General features: G+C 37.9%; 1 protein-coding gene across 6 annotated transcripts in view; it reads left to right on the top strand.

Annotated features, from left to right (window-relative positions):
- The first annotated feature begins 5,051 nt into the window (after nt 1-5,051).
- LOC143273830 (uncharacterized) overlaps nt 5,052-23,466 on the top strand; it is a 229,583-nt gene continuing 211,168 nt past the window's right edge. For 3 of the 6 annotated variants that reach the window (XM_076574009.1, XM_076574008.1, XM_076574005.1), the window contains exons 1-6: nt 5,053-5,452; nt 7,475-7,589; nt 7,748-7,921; nt 12,005-12,111; nt 12,943-13,080; nt 15,068-15,126. In XM_076574009.1, the coding sequence (XP_076430124.1) occupies nt 5,202-5,452; nt 7,475-7,589; nt 7,748-7,921; nt 12,005-12,111; nt 12,943-13,080; nt 15,068-15,126 (844 nt within the window). In that variant the 5' untranslated portion in view covers nt 5,053-5,201. Of the gene's footprint in view, nt 5,453-7,474; nt 7,590-7,747; nt 7,922-12,004; nt 12,112-12,942; nt 13,081-15,067; nt 15,127-23,466 lie in introns of all 6 variants that reach the window. The other 3 variants (XM_076574007.1, XM_076574006.1, XM_076574010.1) reach the window with 2 other exon arrangements.

The following is a 23,466-nucleotide window of genomic DNA, read 5'->3' as shown; positions in this document are numbered from 1 at the left end:
TTGTTTTGTGGTATTATTGCAAAAGAAAAAGAAAAGAGGAGACAAAAGCTTCGGTTCATAATGTGGAAGGGAGGATCTTGCATGAGTTGGGGGAATGGAAAGCTTGATCAAAATATCTTGCATGAAATTTTGAAAACCAGTAATCTTGTAATTGTTAAAAAATATGGATCTAAAAAATAAACATTTTAAACATTAAAAAAGTAATTTTTAAAAGGAACAATAGACAGCTAACCACTACTGAAAGAGGGAAAATTAGTCTTTTCCAGGGATAAGTCCCCTAGTGGTCATGCAACAGTATTTAATCACACACTCTAAATAGCCAGACCTCCAACTTAGGAAGGAACCTAAGGCTCTTGCTCAGTGAGTTTCCCATGACCTTCATGTACATACCCTCTGCTCATCCATGCCTTTTCAATCATGTCCATTCTTGCTCTTTTAACAATAGCTAGGAAATGAAAAAAATCTTAATGTAGTTCAACTGATAGATGGATAATGAAAATGTGGTACATATACACAAAAGCAACATGAAGTGGACTCAGCACGTTATATTCTCTCTCTCTCTCTCTCTCTCTCTCTCTCTCTCTCTCTCTCTGTATATAAAACAGTAATAATTTTAAAAAGAGGCTATCAGTTTAAGAGGTAATGGAAAAACAGAATAATTTGGAAGGTGAAAACATTGGAAGAGATCAAGGAGGGAAAGAAAAAGGTAAAGTGATATATTTATATGTTAATCAAAATATAATATGGAATTAAAAAACCAGAACTGGAGATATTCTGTAGTGCTTAAAGTGTTTCTTACTCTGCATTAGAACTCAAGTTTAGTTCTTAGAATGCAGTTCAAGTGGGCACAACTGCCTGTTACTTCAACTACAGGGAATACAACACTTTATTCTAGCCACCTCAAGCACCTTCACACACATAACATATAGAATTACACAGAGAGACAGAGACAGAGAAATTTATTTTTTCATATATTTGTATTTTCTTTTATTTTTTTCTTTAGAGTTTTTTATTCATTTTACATACCAATCAAAGATCCCTTCTTCCCTCCCTCTGCCCCTCCAGCTTCCCCTTCCCAACCCACCCTTCATTCCCTCCTACAAGAAGGTAAGGGCTCCCATGGGGAGGTACATTTAGTACAGGCAGGTCCAAGCCCCACCCCCTGAACCAAGGCTATGCAAGGTGTCCCATCATAGGTAGTGCTCTCCAAAAAGCCTTCTCATGCACCAGGGATGAATTCTGATCCTACTGCCAGGGGGCCACTTAAGCAGATCAAGCTACACAACTGTCTCACGATGAAGAGGGCCTAGTCCAGTCCCATGCAGGCTCCACAGCTATTGATCCAAATTGCATGAGTTCCCACTAGTTTGGTTTGGTCATCTCTGCAGGTTTCCCAATCATGATCTTGATGCCCCTTGCTCATACAATCCCTCTTCTCTCTCTTTGACTGGACTCCTGGAGCTTGGCCTGATGCATGGTTGTGGATCTTTGCATCTGCTTCCATCAATTACTGGAGAAAGGCTCTATGATGACAGTTAGGGTATTCACCGATCTGATTACCAGGGTAAGCCAGTTCAGGCACCCTCTCCACTATTGCTACTAGTCTAAGCTGGGGTCATCCTTGGGGACTCCTGGCAACTTCTCTAGCACTAGTTTTCTCTCTATACCCATGATATCTCCCTTTATCATGGTATCTCTTTCACTGCTTTCCCACTCCATCCATTCCAGTTCCCTTATGTTCTCATCCATCCCCTACCCCCTAACCTCCATTGCCTACCCCTCATCCCCAGTTTACTCATGGAGATCATCTCTTTCCCCTTCCCAGGGCAATCCATGTGTCCCTCTTTGGGTACTCCTTGTTAGCTAGCTTCTCTGGAGCTGTGGGTTGTAGTCTGCGCAAGTACATACCATGTTTGAGTGAGTATATACCATGTTTGTCCTTCTGAGTCTGGGTTACCTCACTCAGGATGATATTTTCTAGTTCTATCCATTTGTCTGAAAATTTCATGATGTCATTGTTTTTCACTGCTGAGTAGTACTCCATTGTGTATATGTACCACATTTTCTTAATCCATTTTTCTGTTGAGGGGCATCTAGGTTGTTTCCAGGTTCTGCCTATTACGAATAATGATGCTATGAACATAGTTGAGCATGTGTCTTGTGGTGTGATTGAACATTCCGTGAGTATATGCCATAGAGTGGTAGAGCTGGGTCTTGAGGAAAATTGACTCCTAATTTTCTGAAACACCACCATATTGATTTCCAAAGTGGCTGTATAAGTTTGCACTCCTACCAGCAGTGGAGGAGTGTTCACCTTGCTCTACATTCTCTCAAACATACGCTGTCTTCAGTGTTTTTGATCTTAGCCATTCTAACAGGTATAAGATGATATCTCAGAATCAGTTTGATTTGCATTTACCCGATGGCTAAGGATGTTGAGCAATTTGAGAAATTTAATTTTTTTAATTTAAGAATTTTTTATTCATTTTACACACCAGTGACAGATCCTCCTCTCATCCCTCCTTCCACTCCCCCACAGCCTTCCTCCCCCTGACCCAACCCCCATCCCCTCCTCTCAAAGGGTAAGGCCTCCCATGGGGAGTCAGCAGAGCCTGCTACATTCAGTTGAGGCAGGACCAAGGCCCTCCCCCTTGCATCATGGCTGAGCAAGGTGCCCCACCATTGGTAATAGGCTTCAGAAAGCCAGCTCATGTACCAGGGATAGATCCTGGTCCCATTGCTAGGGTCCCTTCAAGTAGACCCAGCTACACAACTGTCTCCGGTGTGCAGAGGGCCTAGTCCAGTCCCATGTGGGGTTCCAAAGCTGTCTAAAGTTTGTGAGTTCCTATGAGCTTGGTTCAGTAGTCTCTGTATATTTCCCCATCATGATCTTGACCCTCTTGCTCATAGAATCCCTCCTCCCTCTCTTGGATTGGACTCCCTGAGATTGGCCTGGTGCTTGGCTATGGATCTCTGAATCTGCTTCCATCATAATGATGACAGTTATGCTATTCACTAATCTGATTACCCAGGTAGGGTAGTTCAGGCATCCTCTCGACTATTTCTGGTAGTCTAATCTGGGGTTGTCTTTGTGGATTCCTGGGAATTTCCCTAGCACCAGGTTTCTCCTTAACCCCATTATTTCTCTCTCTATCAAAATATCTCTTTCATTGCTCTCCCACTCCATCCATCCCCCCCTTGACTATCCTGTTCCCACATGTTTTCATCTCCCATCCCCTCCCCATATTGCCCACCATCACCAGTTTACACATGGAGAACTCATTTATTTCCCCTTCTCAAGGTGATCCATGTGTCCCTCTTAGGATCCTCCTTGTTTCCTAGCTTCTCTGGAGCTGTGGGAAGAATAACTACTATTATATAAATAAAATTTAAAATAATTAGAAATGAAACATCCATTATTACAGTGAGGATACAAATAAAACAACTGAATGTATAAGAAAATTAATACACAACTTGGATGTGAAATTCAGGAGAAAGAATGTGAAAACTATCACAGTAATTTTTCCGACATAATATTTGTATTGCTTATTGGGAATTGCAAAAAGTATGTAACAATCACATTAGCTTCCCATTTCTCCCAGGTCCACCACCCAACACCTGTGTCCCTGCTCCAAATACACCAAGTAGAATTTGTGTTGCTCATGTACTCATTGGAGTCACTGGCTATTGGGAATTTCACTTTTGCAGGTTTTTTTTTAATGGAAATATGTCTCTATACACAAAGCATAGAAACTCTTTCAAAAGAATCAGCATTAGAGTGAAAATCCAGTACAAAAACATTAGAGATACAAAGGTATGTGTATTATTATATTTAGATATTAATAAATTAAAAGTAATGAGCACATCTTTTATGATCCCTGAGATGCTACTGTTCAGAGATTGCGTTTGTTAATTTTCTGTTTCTATGATAAAACATCATGACCAGAAGCATCTTACAGAATGAAGAGTGTATTTAGGCTTTAAGTTCCAAAAGCATAGGAGTCTATCATGGTGAGGAGACTTAGCACAAATGGCCAACCTGGGGGCAGGAAAAGGAAGCTTAGAGGTTCCATCTCAACCACACTCAGGAAGCAGAGAGCAAACACAATGGGCAGAGACTATGACCATTCAAGGCCTGTCTCCAGAGACAGATGTCATCTATCAAGGCTCCATCTCCCAGATGTTCCACATCCTCCCCAATTAGCACCACCCTCTGGGACCAAGTGTTCAAATAGCTGAACCTGTGTGGGACATTCTCGTTCAAAAGTAGCTCAGACAGCAAATATAAGTATCTAACACTACAGATAGTGTGTGGAGATTTTCAGGGATAGAAAATATGCTCTATGAAACAACAGCAGAAATTTCCTCATATCAAGAGAAATAAATACACCCAGGTGCACAGAATAAATTTAGAATCACAACAGACATGACCAGATAAAAACTTCTCCTCTTAGTATTGAAATCATGTAAAACTAAAAACATCTTTTCATTTCATTTTCTTAAGGAGGTTCTCACTATGCAGCTCTGGCTCATTAGACCAGGCTGACCTAGAACTCACAGAAATCCATATGTCTCTGCCTCCTGCCAAAGGCTGGGATTAAGGTGTGTACCATCACTCCTGAGTCACAAAAATAGTAATTTTACAGCTTTTCACTACATTGAAAATTCAAAGAACACTGAACCAAAAATATCAGGGAGAAGCTTCAAGAGAGAAATTTCCTTACAAAGACATGCCCATCCATGACCTCTTAGTGAAAAAGGAAATAAAAAACCAACACTCAGTAAAATAAGAACAAAACCAAAAAAAGATATCATAATGAGTAATTATACCCCCAAAGAAAGTAAGTACCAATCAAGATTGTTGTGGGGAATAAAGAAATAAAGAGATCGAGATCTTGCAGGATATACACAAACTAAAGCCCAGGAGACCACCACGCTTACATTGCACATGCGCAGTGAGCACTATTTGCTCCATGAAACTGTCAGTTATGCCTGAGGAAGAACGAGCATGCTTTTGTTTACCAGTGTTGCTTAGCAACGACTGTTCTATAACTGGATGCTTCGGTTTGACTGGTCAAACCATAGCCTCGCACTTGTGGGAGTCACAGAGTCAGGCTCTGGTTGTTAGACGGTCAGTGGTTAAAAGTCCATCATTTCCTAAAATTACTTAGTGTTGAGTTGATAGAAAGGTGGTCACAGCTATGTTGTCCACCCGGAGGAAGCTCTTGTGCTGTAAGAAGGAGCCGAAAACTCCCTTGGGATTTTGTGATGGCCCAAGCAGGGCAACGGGATACTTGTCCTGCTTTTACTGTGGAACTGAAGACAGGTACTGCCAGCCTTATGACCCTGAAAACGAATTCCATGAAGCAGTATGCATGGGAAAGCTCAAAGTGGTGCTGCGTCTCCTCATGAAGAAGAATTTTCATGTGAATGATGAGGATGAAGGGAAACGGTAAGAACACTTGGAAGCTAATGATGAAATCATTAATGATGAAATCGGGTGATGGGAGAAGCCTACCTTGACTAGCTCTGTTGAGGGCAACAGGGGTGAGGAGAGACCAGCTGTGCTTTCTGGACTACAGTCTCCTTGGTACCCGTGATCACACAGAGGTCCAGTGTCCAGATCTTCTTCTGGAGCAGGAGAACCATAGACCAAAAGCTCCAGCAGGTTTACTGTCACCCCGCAATCCCCCTATGGAGCATTTTCTTATGGAGCATTGAATACACAATGGAATAATCTAACAAACTATAAAGAAATGGGATTTAATTTCAATGTACCTATTAAACACAATGTTGTGTAAACTGTAGAAACTACAGAGATCAAGTAGTGTTCCTCAATGTTTTCCTCCCACCTAAAATCACCCAAAAACATTCACTATGAATCTTTTATCTGTGTGTACTAACATTTATATTCCTCACTGAAAATAATAGAAATAATCAAAACTTGATATTTCTCCTCTTCCTGCTGCTCCTTCATTTTCTTGTTGTTTCTCACTAGTTTCCTGGGGATCTCACTCTCCCATCTCCATAAATTTCTCCTATGTTTCTTCACTCATTACTTCATGTGTTTCTGAAAGTTTATTCAGTGCGGCCTTGATCAGCCACCATTTTAATAACACAATGTGCTGACAAGCTCCAAGTTCTCTGAAAGTTACTTCTGATATCTTTACTTACTTCTGATAGAGGTAAATGGAACTTGCTGTGAATTTCATGATTTACAAATCAACAAACTATCTTGCTTTCCCAATTTTGGGTTTGTTTGAGGTGGCCCACAGTGTACTAAATCTCCCTGGTGAAACTGATATTAGACACTGATGTTAGGCTTAGCACGTATCTAATTCGTATGTATGCTGTGAATTTAACTATTGTCAAAAATGGCCATTCTTATGTATTTGAATTGAAATTCCATACTTAGTTCCTTTGAATTAAAGTTTCTTAAAAATCAAAGCCAAGTTTGCTGTGCATTTAGATTTTGCTGTTGATACTTTTCAGTTTTTATCAATAGTACATTTCATTACTTTCTTTAAAAAATCCAGTAAAAGTCTAGAAATGTTTTATATACATGGATATGTATATATGTATATATATATATGTATATCATATTATATATCACATTTCACTTAGTAGAGACATCATGCATGGCACAAATGACATGCTATCTTATGTATTAAGAATTGCCTTTAAGTTTTGGCAGTCACTGTTGTACATTATGAATTGTAAATGACATTTCAATTTTAGCTGAGTTAAAATGTGCAAAAAACCAAATCTCAAGCTCAGTGGTGTGTCATATCTACAATCCAAGCTCTTTGAAGGCTGAGGCAGCAGAAGCATAAGTTTATAGTAGAACTTGTCTCAAGTTTTGAAGAGATATCCTTAGACTCTAAAGTTTATACTCCTTAATATATTTACAAAATAGAGATAATGGAACTAATATTGACTTGAAATATGTTTATTATAGTGTTAACGTTCATAACTTAAATACCTAAAAGATTGTTCAGTTGTTGTTGAAGAATATTTTCTGAATAGTTGCAAAAAATCTAATTGAGTCATCCTAATTTGATAGAAGTATTCCTTTTAACACTCATTTTCTGGACAAGAATTCACAACACAGGAAGGCTGAGAAGTAGGAGGTTGATGGCAGTGTCTAGAGTAGGATTCAAACTGAAAATGAGTTCACCCAATAGTCATGTTTTTTTTGTTCAAATAGGCTGCTCTTTACTACGTAGTTCACTAATAGAGCACTTCTCTAGGCTGCAGCAGGTGTGTGCATTATTCACACTGCCATAAATGATAGTTGTAGTAAATTTTTAAATACAGTAAATTATAAGAGCAAATAAAAATAAATTTTGAAGTTAAATATTTTTAGAGGTCTATGGACTTAAATGTTATATAATATTTATAAATGCCAGAGTGATTGTGTATGTTGATAATAGTGCCTTACAGTTTTCCTTCAAAATGTCTCTCATTCCCACAGAACTGCGCTCCACTTTGCGTGTTTCTATGGTCATATCGATCTGGTTCATTTACTGTTATTTGAGGACTGTAAGATAAATGCCCTTGACAATCAAAAGTCCACACCACTAATGAAGGTATTTCAAAGACTTCAATTTCAGTAATTAAGTTGATCTAAGTGTTTAGAACGAAAGTAAAATTAAAGTCACTTAAATATAAATCATGGTGAAAGCTGGGGGAAGTTTCTCGTATATTCTTTAAATTAACAGTGTTTTCCTGGTAACAATATCCACAGGCTATACAGAGCTGGGAGATAGAGATCGTGTCTGTCCTACTTCATCATGGAGCAGATCCCAATATTAAAGACTGCAATGGAGAAGCAGCGATCCACCATGCAGTGTATGTAGACAGGCCAGATATTGCCAGCAGTCTTCTTGAATTTGGGGGAAACATTGAAGATACTACAAAGGTAAAGATTTTCTAAATTGAATTCCCAAGTATTTGAAAACTATATGCTTTAACAGTTGTCATATCTTGGTCCAAATTTTTCATGTTTAGAAGTTTAAGTATTACTTGACCGGCCCTTTGAAATAACTTGATCGGTATCCATCTAAGTATTGATATGTTGTTATTGTTTTTTACCCCCATTGAGTCCAATTTGTGCTGCCCACATACTCTTGCGTATATGACCATCCACTGGAGCATGATCAGTCCACCCAGGCCACACCTTTAAATGAAAATGTCTATCCAGTCCTAGCAGCTGTAACTATAGAGAAGTCCTCAGCTCAGAGCAGACCTTCATGCTAAATTCCTGCTTGCATAATGAGATTTTGTGTCACTTGAGCTTCCAAGGGTCTTCTGCATGTTTTCACGGTGACTGTGATGTCATATGAACATCTACGCTAGTGTGCCCATGAGACACTCTTTGCTTTTGATCATCCAGTGGACCTGGCTCTTACAAGCTTTACCCTGATCTTCTACAGTGACCCCAGAGACTTGAGAGGGGGTTTATATCAATAAGGTTAGAAAGATGGATGGGTACAGAAGAGGGGTGCATTTGGAAAGTAGTGAAAGGGAAGGGGTGAATATGATTAAATTGCATTGAATATAGCTCTCAAAATTATTTCCAAATGGGGAGAAGTAAATGTTAATTTATTGAAACCAGTATTAGAGAATTTAGCTTACTTTTATGGAGCCATAGAAAATATTTATAAAAATAGATAATGGACTAAAAGGATTATTTGACTTACATTTCCAAGTTACTATATATTACTGGGGAAAGCACAGAATCAGGATCTTGAGAAAGCTGTTGACATATCATCTATCCTCAAGAGAGGGAGAAATGAATGAGTCCAGAGTGCCTGTTTGCTTACTATGCAGCTATCTCTGTAAAGTCTTACACAGCCATGTTCTGAAACAAGGCTGTGGTGCCGCCCACCAGGGGCTGGGTTCTCTTCATTGGTTAGCCATCAAGATAACTTCCTATAGGCAGCTGGAGATAGCTTGGTCCGTGGTATCAGGAACTTGTGATCCTTCCTTTCTCCTCTTATCTCCACAGAAACAGAATCAGTGGCCCCTTGAAAAACTCAGAATAGGTGTACCCCAAAACTGCCTACATACCAATATCACACCCATCAAATATCCAATTCCAAAAGTTTCAACACCTACCCAAAATATTGACAAGCTGTGCTGGGATATAAATCACTTCAGGCTGTGGGTGATACTTAACCTTCAAACTGCTATCACAGACTGAATATTTGCAACTGAAGCATGGTACATTGCACTACAAGCACTTGATTTCCACACATCCATTAGTACGCATGCAGCAGAGGTTAAAATTTTAGTAAACAAACCAAATGGCTATGGAACAGCGCAGTCCATTCATACCTCCGTTTTCTCCAGGAACGCAGTGCATGCTCAATCTCTAGGAGAATTTTAAAAACTATGCTTCATCCTGACTATAACAAATCCAATCATTTTGCTTTTGAGCTCCTATGATGGAATGGTTCCCTGCAGGAGGTACTTCCACGATCCAAACTCCAAGTGTGTTTTATTTGCTAACAAACCAGAGCTGTATTCCCCCATTTCACCTGCTTTGCCAATACAGGTATTTCATTCTACTAGCCTTATTTCTTAGTGCTTTGATATAAATTTAAGATGTCTGAAGATTCCTTTTCTCCTTTGGCAGTTTGCAGAGCACCACAGATTCTAAGGAAGCTAGTACTTGGGTAGGAATCACTGGGTTAGTTCCAGCTTTATTCCTGCCAGTCTTCCCTCCAAAGGATTTGGTGTCTTTTGTAACAAGATCTTACACTTAAGTGACTGGAGGCAACCAAGAGCAGGGGTTGTTAGCTCATATTGTTTGGGAAATCTCTGGAACTCCCAAAAAGCCTAGGGAATTTTTCCCTACCTGGCACTGTGTCTTTTGTTAGCTGTGGAGTTGGGCAAGGCTTTTTCACTCCTGTCAATTACAATACATCTTCTTAATCTCACAGATATTGATAATCCTAAAATCATCATAGACTTCCAATATTAATTTTTTAGATAGGGTTTCACTATGTAGCCCAGACTTTCCTAGAAGTCATGATCCTCCTGCAATACCCTGCACTCTCTTGATGGGATTACAGTTGTGCCTTCATTTCTGAATCACCTAATGTTTAAAATACTTTTAAATTATTGCTCTATTTTGATTCCTGCTTAGATTGTTTTCTAAGCAAAATATAAATCAGAAAGAAAGCAATGCCTTGCCCATCTCTAAAACTTCAATTACACAGATCTGTATAGCTATAGCACAGTACAGTCACTCAGTAAATTGGACTTAGATGCAATGATGATTAAAATGCAGCAAATACAGAGTATAACAGAGATCCACAACTAGTGAAAATGCAAAAACCAAAGGAGCATGGGTGCCTACCACAATCCTACATCTACAATACAACACCCACACTTAAGTTTTAGGTGACACTGAGAAAGAAAGTTCTAAAGAAAAAAAGCCCATACAATCAAACAAACAAACAAAAAAACAAAACAAAAAAAACCTCTGAGTTCCAGTGACCAGGATGACTGTTGCAGAAAAGTGTCTTCTAGATACAGAAGGGATAATTCATCTATGAAATCTCAATAATATGGTTGCCTAAATAAGACCTGCACAAGGAAAACACCAGTTGACATGCAAACACTTGATAGGGGAAACTTCAAAACTACACTCGTAAATAAAGAGTTGCCCATTATCCATAACTGCTGAGAGTAGATTTCAATTTTCTCCAGCGATACACTCTAAACTCCTCAATAGTTTATCCAGCCACAGTGGCCATCCTTAAACACACACATTTACACACATGCACATACACACACATGAACACACACACAAACCAACACACATACAGGAAGAGAGGGAGACAGAGGGGGAGGGAAAAAGAAAAGGAGAGGCAGAGACATAAAAAGAGGCACACAGAGAGTCTGTTCACATTACATGGAACCAGTAAGTTGTACATAATACACATGTGTGTGTGATAGTAATAAAAAACATGTCCTGAATTTCAGAGGGAGTTAGGGGGAGTTGGAGGAGTGAGGGTGTAGAAACTACGTAAATATAGATATCATGTAGGAAATTGTCTAAAAATAATATAAATAAAAAACATTTTAAAAATGTACTGGATTTTCTAAACACTAAAACAGTTTTCAACTTGTAACAGGACAGAATACATTTCAAGGTAAGCAATAAAAGATTCTTTGAGTTGGGCAGTGTTGGCGCACGCCTTTAATTCGAGGACTCGGCAGGCAGAGGCAGGCGGATCTTTGTGAGTTCGAAGAATGAAAAAAGATTCTTTGAGATTGTACTCATTTTGAGGTCATTTCTTTGGTGACCTGTTCAGAGCAAGAGGCAGACATTGTTACCCCTGGCCCTTCCTGAATGGAGAATCAAGCAGAGCTTCCTCTGTGTCCTCAGCAAATACCACATCATTACAATACTCGGAGAATTGTGCCTGAGAAACAACTTCTGCTGTCGCTCATGTTTGCCCCACAGAAGATTTGCCAAACAGTACTTCCGAAATCAGGTTTAAAATACTGGACAATTCCATAGTTTTGTCATCATGCTTAATTGAATTTTTCTGTTGGGAAATGGTACATCTGCCACATAACTGTCTTTTGAAATACAGGAGAATTTTTGACATAGAAAAGACAATTTTGCTCATCCATGCAACTTAGGATCTAACACCTTTGCTACTGTGTGTCGGTGTGTGTCTCTTTAGATAAACTCTGAGGGGAGAGGGCCATGGCTTCAAAGTACTATGACAACTTCTGTGACAGGAACCATAGGTCCATGGGTGTCACATGAGTTCTGTAATGGACTAGAGGACTTTGTGATGACTGTAGCCGTGGTTAGAATATTGCAATCTTGAGGATCGTTAGAAGGTGCATTAGGCTAATAAGGAAAAGACTACTGTGGTCAAGTCTATGGTAAACATTATGATCACAGGGCTACATACATGATTTTCAGTTCAGTTGTGAAATATGCAGTATTGTGAATGATTAATTGATATCATTACAGGATGGGTTGACCCCTCTGCTGCTAGCCCTACGAGAAAGGAAACACCGCATGGCAGCATACCTAATCACAAACGGTGCGAATCTTCACGTATGTGATAAATATCAAAGGTACTACACTTTGCATTTTTAAAACACTGCTTGTGTTGAAAATAGTCTAGAATAGTAAAAATCATTCATTTCAAATGTGTTATTGGAATAGATTAGAAAAAGTCAATAAAACATCAGTTACATATCTAAAAAATATCTATTACATGAAATGGTTATGCCAAAGAATGATAGTCAGGTTCATATTCCCTTTGATAATGAGAGGTTGTTTTTTTGATTTTTATTTTGACTGCCATATGATCTTATATGAGTTGATAGCATTTTTATTAGATTTTACATTTACAGTGTCAGTTCCAAAGTTTTCAAGTTTGCAATCACACAAACTTGTGAACAACCTTTAATCTTCAAATACTTTTGGTGGTGTGCAGAGAAGGATGATATATGAATGGTAGTTGTAAACTTACATATATGGCATGATATTAGTATCAGCAATTGAAAACATTCATTTTAACATTAAAATTATTTGATAACATTATTACTATTATTTTATGCAAATTGCAGTTCCGTATTTAACAGTGAATTATATTACAATAGAATAGAAAGGAAATGGCATTCTTTTTCATATAAAGCTTTCTGTACTTCTGGTCACTTTTCTCCAAACAGTTATTCACCATAAACAATTTAAAATACAAATTTTACTCTATAAAGTATCATAGTGGGCTAAGAAGTTTTCTAGTTTTAGCCTTGGACATATTTTAGGAATCTGAACTCTGCTTTCAGGATGCTTAAGGCTACTTAGTTAATGGTCAATTCTACACACAAAGGCTTTATACTTACAAGGTAAAATGTATACAGTTCACCATTTTAGTAATCGAATTGCCTCTGTCATTCTAGAACAACACTCATGTATGCAGTTCAATGGGATTGTGAAAATATTGTTGAAATTTTATTGAAGAAAGGTGTTGATCACCACTTAAAGGACACATTTGGATGGACTGCTCTTTATTATGCCATTATGGGGAAACGCAAAACGTAAGTACAGAAGTTAAAACGCTATTTGAAACTAAATTCAGACATGAAATATTTACCAATGTTGTATTTTAACCAAGCGTGACTTCATTATTTAAATGCTTTTGGAATGGAAGCATTTTAGTCAACTCCACTTGCCATGAGATAAGCAAAGGGATAGATTGGTCAGAATAACAACGGGTGTACAAGAGTCTTAATCTCAAGACTGATCTGTGATGATTCTGAGAATCACACTCAGGGACTTGAATGTATGAGGCATTTATTTTACCACTCAACTTCATGGCTAAACTCTCCTTTGGAAGCCTTAATATCTTTATCTTTCAAGATCCCAGCATGCTCTGGTCGTTCCAAAAATAAAGCAATGCATGGCACAGAATTTTAGTTTTTGAGTTACTTCTTTGAATCTAAACATTTGTAGTTTGACAGAAAATCTTGATACTTATCTTCCAAATATTTCATCCAACTTATTACCTGAATGCTCAACAATCTAACATGCTCCCTCAGTCCAAGAAAGTAAAAATTCCTACATATATCAGATAGATATGGCATACATGAGGAAAACTTAGGAAGCATTTATTCATGGGGATTTAATGTGATTACACCTGTCTTTTAGTCCAGTGTTAAATAAACTTGATTATCAGGTTGTACCTACTGATCTGTATCTTTATCATAATAGTTATGGAGCCATGAGAAAAGGGTAGTTGAAAATTCAACTATGTGCCTGAAAATTCAAATTTTCTCCTAATATAACATAGTGTTCTCTGGCAGCTAAAACTCTTAAGATTTCTCCAAAGCTGTTGCTAGGCATCTGAACCTTATCACTTATTCAAAGCATTCCAGTATCCTAGAAGACCATCATGGCACGATACTTTGGAGGAGTCTCTCTTTTTAGCCATCAGATGGGTTTGCGGATATACTAAATTATCACATGAATCCAAGCACTTGCAGAAAGAGGCCAGAGATGCTTTCTTTCTTTCATAGTAATCTGTAGGCAAGGGTTCCTTTATATCATCCTCTGTAGCACAATCTGTGTTTGTGACAGATCTCTAGCGCCTTTCCCAGGGAAGTTGACAGAAAGTGATTGGCCTACTAAGTGCTTTTTCTGTGTAAAGGAACATTTTTCAAGATACTTGAATCTTTACCTCAAGATTTCAGGATATTTCACAACTCTGCCTCAGAAGGAAGACAATGAATACAATTTTGTGAATCTAAATTATATTAACTGTATTCAGTATTTAAGCCCCATCACAACCCATGAGTATACTTATAGCATTTATAAAAAACGATTTTTGTCTTCCATGTAGGTTGATGATAAGCATGGCGAATCAGGATCATTATGACAAAACTCTGATCATTGTTCCCTTCTTGGCTAGAGGAAGACCAGCAATAGAGCAACCTATGTCTTGGAATCCATTAGTGTTCTTACCATGGGCTTACTCTCACCATGGGCTTATTCTTTATTTCAGTAATATCAAATTCTGAATTCTGTAGCATTTGATAATAGGTCCATTCATGAATTACAGTGTGCTTTCATTTAGGATTCTAATCAGTTCAAGACTGAGAAGCAAGTTAGATACTGCTTTACTATTTCTGTGCCTGTTTTTAGGTGGTGAAATGTTCATAGCAAACTGTTAAACTAAAGTAGGGAAATCCTGAGTTTTGGAAACTTAAGCTGGAGCCTAAGGAAACACTTTCCCAGAGCAAGAATACTTAGGACTCCTTCCTATATTAGGGCACTTTCCATCCTGTCAAGATAATCCAGATGGTTTGAACCGTAGTAAATCTACACCATTTCACTCTGTTCTTTCCTTCTAAAATGAGAAACTTTGTTAAACCTTTTAGAACTAATAAATTTGAAGGGTATATCCAGATGACCTGATGGAATCTTATATTGTATTTGAAATATCTTAAATATTTAATATATTGATAAATGGTTTTCCATCCATATTAAAATAATAATATTGTCTACCACCATTTCCATACTTGGCAGAAAAATGGTGATTATTCAGCATGACTTACTCCTCTCGAGACAACAAAATACCTTCACACGTAAGTCTTTTAAAGTTTCTTCTCTGTAGCCCTTCTTTAGATTAAAAATGTTGCATTTAGAATTTTTTCAATTCTCTGTAATTAGATATTATTTGGGTAGCTGGATCTTGAGGTAGATCCATAACCAGCTTCTTGAATAATGGCCAAACAGATTTCCATAGTGGTTATAAGTTTGTACTGCCCTTACCTTTGGGTGAGTGGATGAGTGTTCCTCTTACCCTTCACCCACAAAGAGCAGTTTTTATTTTTAAAATGCATTTAAATTATGATACAATTAATATCCTTTCCCCCTTTCCATTCCTCTTTCCAGCTCCTCCTAGGCAGTTTTAAAAATCAAGTGTCTATTGACAGCTGAATTGTTTAAGAAATTAGTTGTATGAAACTGCTTTGTTAAAAAGTTTCTCAGTTTTGCACCAGAATTATATACTTGCATGTAAAAATATTTTTCAAATTACCATACTGGGGTGACATGCCAGCCTCTCCCCAGCTCACAGCACATTTTAGTTTACTTCATACATTTTTTTCCTAAAAATGTTGACATAGTGTCTAGTTCATTAATAGTTCCACTACACTGTATTGTAATTCATTTTATTTGTTTATTTCATGTGTGAGTGTTTGCCTGCATGTACACCAGGCATGTGCACCATGTTCATGTCTGGTGCTTGTGGGAGAGAGAAGATGGTGTTGTATTCTTTGTAACTGAAGTTACAGGTGATTGTAAAATACCACATAGGTTCTGAGAACAGAACACAGGTCCTCTTGAAGAGCAAAGCATGCTATTAACTTCTAAGTTGTCTTCTTAGCTACCCACACACATTATAAAAAACACATTAAATGAATGCATTGCAGTAAGTGAACATAATTACTTTGTTATACATATCATAGAAAACATGATTTGTATGGGTAAACATGACACAATATTCAATTCTTTTATGAATTCCTTTTTTGTGTATGTTATTAAAGGAATGTTTTCTTTTCTATAGATTTTAACTAAAGTACAATTGGATCCCTTTCCCACTTCCCTTTCTTCCCTCCAGCACTCCCCCCATGCTCCCGCTTCTTCCATGTCCCCACAGGTCTCAAATCGATAGTCTCTTCTTCCCTTATAATTACTCTTCAATGCACACATTCACACACAGAGGCACAAATGGATAACTACAACCTACTGAGTTCAGTTTTCTTGTTTGTAGTTACATGGTTTCAGTGTTGACTACAGTTTCATTGGTCAAGCAATTAGGCATTCCTCTCTGAGAGAGACTCATTATTCCTATCTCAGCAGTCAGTAGTTTCCTGCAGTTCCTTGTCCAGGAGCATGACCCTCAGAGATTCCTCCCCACTTCTTCCTTAGCATGACTATTGATATTGTCTCTGTTCAGATCTTGTTAATGTAGCCATTTCCATGAGAGACTGTTTGTTTCACAGCAGACTTCCTGATGTTTGCAGTCTTTCCACCTGCCTTTTCTGTGATGTTCCTTGAGCTATAGATGCTGGAGTTGTAAAGTTGATGTATCAACTGGGACTGGGATCCCTAGACTCTGTTGATCTCTGCTTCGTGTCTACTTGTACATTCTGGTGTGGGACTCAAGAGAATCTTCTTGATAAAGGGGTCAGTGGGTCATCTTTATCTTCTCAGAAAAATAGCAATTAGATTCATTAATTCTTTGTACAGTTTTCTTTGTTTCTATTTAATTCATTTACTTTTTATTATTTCTTACTATCTACTGTTTGGGGGTTTGGTTTGTTCTTTTTTTTTCAAATTCTTAACTTGGATCATTAGGTTATTTATTTGTTTATATGCATACTGGAGTTTATTTTCCTGTCAATTTTAACTTTTATGACTCAATGGTTACATACTGTACATGGCATTATTTCAATTTTCTGTATTTCTTAAAGTTTCCTTTGTCTCTAGGCATATGCTCTATTTAAGAGGAGCCTCTTTGTGCTGCTGAGTGGAATATATATTCTTTGGTGTTGAGGTGGAATATTTAATTATTGGTTAGGTCAATTGAATGAAGATGTCATTTAATTCTGAGATTGTATGTATGTATTTGGGCCGGATGACCAATCAATTGGAAAACTCGGTGTTTGCAATCACGTAATGTTATTGGGTCTGTGTTGATCTGTGCCTTTTGTTCCATTAGGTTTCTTGTGAAGTTGGGTGCAGCTGAAGATATGACTCTCTCTTTCCTTCTCTCTCTCTCTCTCTCTCTCTCTCTCTCTCTCTCTCTCTCTCTCTCTCTCTCTCTCTGTGTGTGTAAGTATTCTATTTTGTATTTGTTGAAACTTTAATTAGTATGAAGTACATATCTTTGTCTCTTCTGCATCATTTTAGATTGAAAATGATTTTTCAGATATTAGGATGGTGATACCTGCTTGCTTCCTGACACTGTTTGCTTAGAATACATTTTGCATCCATTCATTGTAAGATGGTGCTTGACTTTTAAACTAAGATGGGATTTTTCATAGACAATAGATAGTTGGATTTTGTTTCTTAATTTGTTTAGGTAGCCTTTGTCTTTTGACTGGAGTGTTGAGGCCATTGATATCTGGATTCGTTGTTGAAAGTTGTACCTAGATTGCAGTGTTTTATTTTCCTGTTGTTAGATGCCCTTTGTATTTCCTTTAATTCTAGTTTTGCTTGTTTTCTTTCTAAAAGTCTCCTCTCACACTTACTCCTCTGTTCAATTAGAAGTATTACATTTAGCAGTCTGTTTAGACTTTGTTATTTGCTATGACTGTTTCAGGCTGCTTGTATCATGGAAGTGTTTCTGCTTCAGCTATGGCAGACAGATTCACTGGGTCCATGAGTCCTGGTTGACATGCATGGCCTTTTAGTATTTGAAGTTCATTGCTTCAGGTTCTTCTGCTTTTCAGAGTTTTATTTGATAATCCAGCTGTTGCCCTGGGCATGTTCATTTCCAAATGACTTGTATACTTTTTTTTCTTAAGCTTTCAATATTTTTCTTAGTCCTGTATATTTGGTGGTGCTACTATCATATGCTTTGGAGTTTTCTTTTTCTGATCTTGTCTGGTTGGGGTTTTGTTTGATTCTTGTATCAGTGTGTGTATATATTTCCTTACTTGGATGAAGAATTCCTCTGTGATCTTTCTATTAATCTTGTCTATGCTATTGATTGAGAATACTGTTTCCTCATGTATCCCAATAGAATTCAAAGATCTGAGCTTTTGATGGTATCTCAAATTTCTTGCCTGGTCTTGTAGTAGATGTAACCAATAGTCTTATTAAAATAAAAAACACAGAACCAATGTAAAAGAGAAAGCCGAGAGGACAGAGCTCAGAGCTACAATCTTACCTCCTGCAGTGCTCCTAGCTTCCTGGAAAAAAAGCTACTTCCTGTGTGTCTGTCTTTAAATAGACTTTCTGTTCTGTTTTCTCATTGGTTGTAACCCCAAACACATGACTGCCTCATCACTGCCTGTAAGTACCGCCCTCCAGGTCTTAAAGGTCTCCAATGCTGGCTGTATCCCTGAACACACAGAGATCTACCTATCTATTCTACCAAGTGCTAGGATTAAAGGTGTGCGCCACCACCACCACGCTCTTGCTATGGCTCTAATAGCTCTGACCCCTGGGCAACTTTATTTATTAACATACAATAAAAATCACATTTCAGTATAAATAAAATACCACCATATTTCCCCTTTTCTATTTTAATAAAAAGAAAAAAAAGGCAAAATGTTATAACTAACAAAAGAAAAAAACAATATACAAAAGTACAATAACTATATACAATATATACAAGTAACAAATACCTAAACAATGTCTAGTCCATTTGTATTTGTCAAATCAGAGAAAATAATTCCCTTATCTATCCTATTTTGGTAAGTCCAAAATGTATCTAATTCACTTTCTATCCTAATTAATCTTCAACTATAACTAACTAAACTTCAACTCCCTCAGAGACCCAAGAAGGAAATAATATTAGCTAACAAAAATAAAAACAGGAAGTGCACTCAAGCAACTTCCAAAAATTTGTGAGTTGACAGAAACAGCAAGCTGCCTGGACAGTCACCTGAGGTTTCTCCACAGTGTTGGGGCATCATCTTCAGCCTATAGGCTTAGTGTATCTGACAGACTCATTTGTGAGGTAGAATGTACACAGGGTCAACAGTTCAACCTCACATTGGGTGAGAGCAGTCCATGTACCAGAAACACCTGAATTCTACTAGTGTCATGTCATGATTCAGGATTTTAAATTCTGGAAATTGTTGACAGTTTTTGAATTCAGCTGACCATTCTTCTTGGCTGTATATATATGGCTTCATCTCAGCATCCCCTTCTTCTCCACATCCCTCTATTAAATGCCAGTCTACTATTGAGAGGCATGAGCTTTCAGCTGCTGTTCCATTGCACAACAGAAGCCATCGGCCCACTGGCTGTTCAGCTGCCTTTGAAGAAAAGGGCACTGTACCTTTTCCGGATTGTGAAGGCCACTTCAGGGATGGTGCCCATATTGTCCTGGCCTCAGAAGATGGCTTTTGATAAAGCCATAACCACACTTGTTTTGGCAACAATGAGTAGTCATTTGTTTCGTGTCTTGTCTGTCCATTTTGTCCTGTTGATTCGAGGATACTTTATTGTCCAGTGGCTAACTTTTGCCACAATGAAAGTTAGCTCCATATGCAGTTTCTTCAATGCCCATATTTTCTCTGAAGTAGATTGGTACTGCCAGGAGCCGACATGTCTCAAAAAAGAAAAATTTCTAAGTTATTAAAACATTTTAAATGCCATATTATGTAGATCTCTGAAGGGTTTGAAGATGACCTGTCTAAAATATATCTGTTCAATTTTTAAAACATATCTAATATGACTACAAGTTCTATTGTAATGTCTAACTACTAACTTTCATTTCTTTATATCCTAATAGTTGGTAATAATGTAAAGTATTTAAAACTAGTAATTGTCTTTTTCTTTTCTTTTCTTTCTTTTTTTAAACAAGAACCTTAAATCTAATCTCCTTTGCTTAGCCTTTTTCCTAACCCTTGACAACAACTTGTAACCAACCCCCCTAAAGAGTGGAATTTATCCCAGACCCAAAACCCATTAAAAGAACCAAAAAACCACCTGCCCCACACCACCTCTTTGGGAATGTGGGCATTGTATTCTCAAAATTGCTTCCTGCTGGGTATCAGTGAAGTTATCTTTATCCTGAAAGAAAAAATTTAGGTTAATTGTCAAATTCTAGGAAAGGTAACTATATCCTTCATTATCCAGTCTGTGTATAATGCCAAAGTTCAGGGTTTATCTCAAGTCCTTATTCAAGTAGTCTTTCAGACTGGATCATCTCAGCTAGTCATCTCAAAATTGCTCTGAGCACCTTGTAGTTCAAAGTTGATCTGTAGATGATGTTTGTTAGCTTAGTGATATTATTATTGTCCACGTGGAATTGTTGTTGTTGTGCAGCCCCATCTTCTTTCTGGAGACTTCAGTTGATGTTAGGCCGTGATTTCTTGCAGAAAACTGATAAGAGACTTGAACACAAAGACATATATATACAACTAATTGAAGCCTTTTTTCTAGAATTAGTTAGTACTCTATATGACCATTTATTTTTATCGTTAATTTTGGTTTCTGTTCCTTAATAGAAGTTTGCCAAAAAAATTTTCTTTGTTTTCTCCTGAATTTTCTATTCTCTCTGTTTCATCATACTGACCAGCATGATTTATTCCAGTAGGCACTTGGTTATTTAATCAGTCTGAGCAGGGGTTTCCTCTACAGTTGCAAGAAAGGTTTAAACTGGATTTGCTATGGGGGCCTGCATGAGGCCCCTCCGGGATTTTCCCAAAAACTGAGGCAAAGGATTACCCTGTCTGTCCTTTGTTGATCTACATTCATTGGTCCAGTGTTTTCCCTTATCACACCTTCTGCTTCTAGGAATGACCTGTTTACAGTCCCTTTTCAAATGTCCTTGCTTTCCACATCCAAAACATCTAACACTCCTCAAACCTTTTGAAATTGCTTCTCCTACCCACATATCATCATGCTCATGAGCCTCAACATTAAGTATGTCTCTAATCCAATCTTCCAAAGGTGCAGATCTTGCCTTTAACAGCCTGATTATTCTTTTGCATGCTGCATTCGCATTCTCAAAGGCCAAAGATTCAATTATTATCTTACTAGCTTCTAAATCCGAGACCATTCTCTTTACTGCTGAAGCCAGTCTTTGTAAAAAATCTGTGAAAGATTCTTTGGGGCCTTGCATAACCTTTGTAAATGATTCAGGTTTTTTTTCCTGGTTCCTCTGTCCATGCATTCAAGGCTGCTGTTCGACATAAAATTAGGGTTTGGACATCATATAAACATTGTGTTTGTACTGAAGCATATTGGCCTTCTCCAATAAGCTGATCTTGGCAAACTTGTATTCCTTTATCCCTCCATTGTTTTTCTACGTTTTTAGCTTCATCCATAAACCAAGTTAAAAATTGCAGCCTCTGGCTGGGTTCAAGAACAGCTTGTGCCAGCTCCCACCAGTCCTGTGGAACAATCCTATTATATGTTGACCAAGAGTTTAACATTTGCTTTACATATGGAGAATACATGCCATTAGATACTATTGCCTCCTTAAACCTTTTTAAATCCAAAATTTCAATTGGAGCCCAAATATTTTGTGTAGTCATTTGATCAGGCAACTGCTGTACGGTTACAGGATAAATTAAGGGTGACTGTGTGAAAACAGGCTTTCTTTCTGTAACCTTATGATCCAAACATGAAACAACTTCACTGTTAATTTCTTCTGTCTGAATTTTTACAGGTTTAACAAGTTTTTCTAAAGCTGTCATCCTGGCACTTAAATTGACTATCTTTTTAAATTGTAAAATGAGGATAAGCATAGTGATAAACTGCATAATTCCACAAGTACTAATCTTCTCATATAGTTGTTCCACTGTCAGACTGCCTAAAATTTCAAACAAAACTCAATTTTCTTCCAATGTACACATAAAACCCATTTTTTTTTAATGTGGAAAAAATTTTCTCTTTTAAATAATTTCCTTTAAAATATCTGATATGTTGTTACTTACCAAATCTGCGTAGAACAGTAGAAATCTGAGGAAATTTCAAAATAGCCACCTAGTGTCCTAGGTGTGAAGAGAGAGAGAGAGAGAGAGAGACAGAGAGACAGAGACAGAGAGACAGAGAGACAGAGACAGAGAGACAGAGAGACAGAGAGAGAAAGTGAAAGCGTAGCCGGCTAAAGCTTAAATCCAGCCACGTGTTTCCTCTTGAGTAGAGTCAAGGCTTGACTCTGGCTTCCTTAAGCTCCCACCAGGTGAGTTGGCTTTACAGGCAGGGGCCCTGTTCAGCAGGGCAGGCCTGAGTTGTTTGTAGCACCGGCTTTAAGCAAGCAGCTCAAGGTTAGTCCGTCCTGAGACCAAGCAGACCTGGGCCAGGGCTAGGGAGTAGGGCCGACCACTCGAACTAGGGAGCCAACCCCAAGAGGTTTTTAATGGATTCTTGTCACATTGGGCACCAGATGTAGATATAACCAATCGTCTTATTAAAATAAAAAACACAGAACCAATGTAAAAGAGAAAGCCAAGAGGTCAGAGCTCAGAGCTAAAAATCTTACCTCCCGCAGTGTTCCTAGCTTCCCGGAAAAAAAGCTACTTCCTGTGTGTCTTTCTTTAAATAGACTTTCTGTTCTGCCTTCTCATTGGTTGTAAACCCAAACACATGACTGCCTCATCACTGCCTGCAAGTACTACCCTCCAGGTCTTAAAGGCGTATGTCTCCAATGCTGGCTGTATCCCTGAACACACAGAGATCTATCTATCTCTTCTACCAAGTGCTGGGATTAAAGGCATGCACCACCACCACTATGCTCTTGCTCTGGCTCTAATAGCTCTGACCCCTGGGCAACTTTATTTATTAACATACAATGAAAATCACATTTCAGTACAAATAAAATACCACTATATTGTCTTGTAGCATGGCTTTTTTTCTTTTTTATATTATTTGCTAATTAATTCTAGATTTTCTACTTTTTCTTTACATTCTCATATTCTATTTTTTGTTTGATTTGTTATATTGGTAAGGTTTTTCTCTGAACTTTCTAATTGGGATGCTGCAATTTTCAGTATTATATCTATTGCAGCCATTGATCTGGACCTAGTCTTCTGTGTATGGTGACAGCCACAGGCAAAAAATGTGGGGCCAGAACAGGGAAGAAGTGACTTATCCAGAAAAGGTTGTGATATATTGTATACTCTAATAAAATTTGCTTGAAGATAAGAGGACAGAACAAGCCACTTGATTAAATATAGAGGCCAGGCAGTGGTGGCACACATCTTTAATCCTAGCACTTGGGAGGCAGAGACCCA

Source organism: Peromyscus maniculatus, chromosome 6 (genome assembly GCF_049852395.1).
Source record: "Peromyscus maniculatus bairdii isolate BWxNUB_F1_BW_parent chromosome 6, HU_Pman_BW_mat_3.1, whole genome shotgun sequence".
In the NCBI taxonomy this organism is placed as follows: Eukaryota; Metazoa; Chordata; class Mammalia; order Rodentia; family Cricetidae; genus Peromyscus; species Peromyscus maniculatus.
The sequence above is the reverse complement of the archived record's forward strand: the minus strand, read 5'-3'. Positions and strand labels throughout refer to the sequence as shown.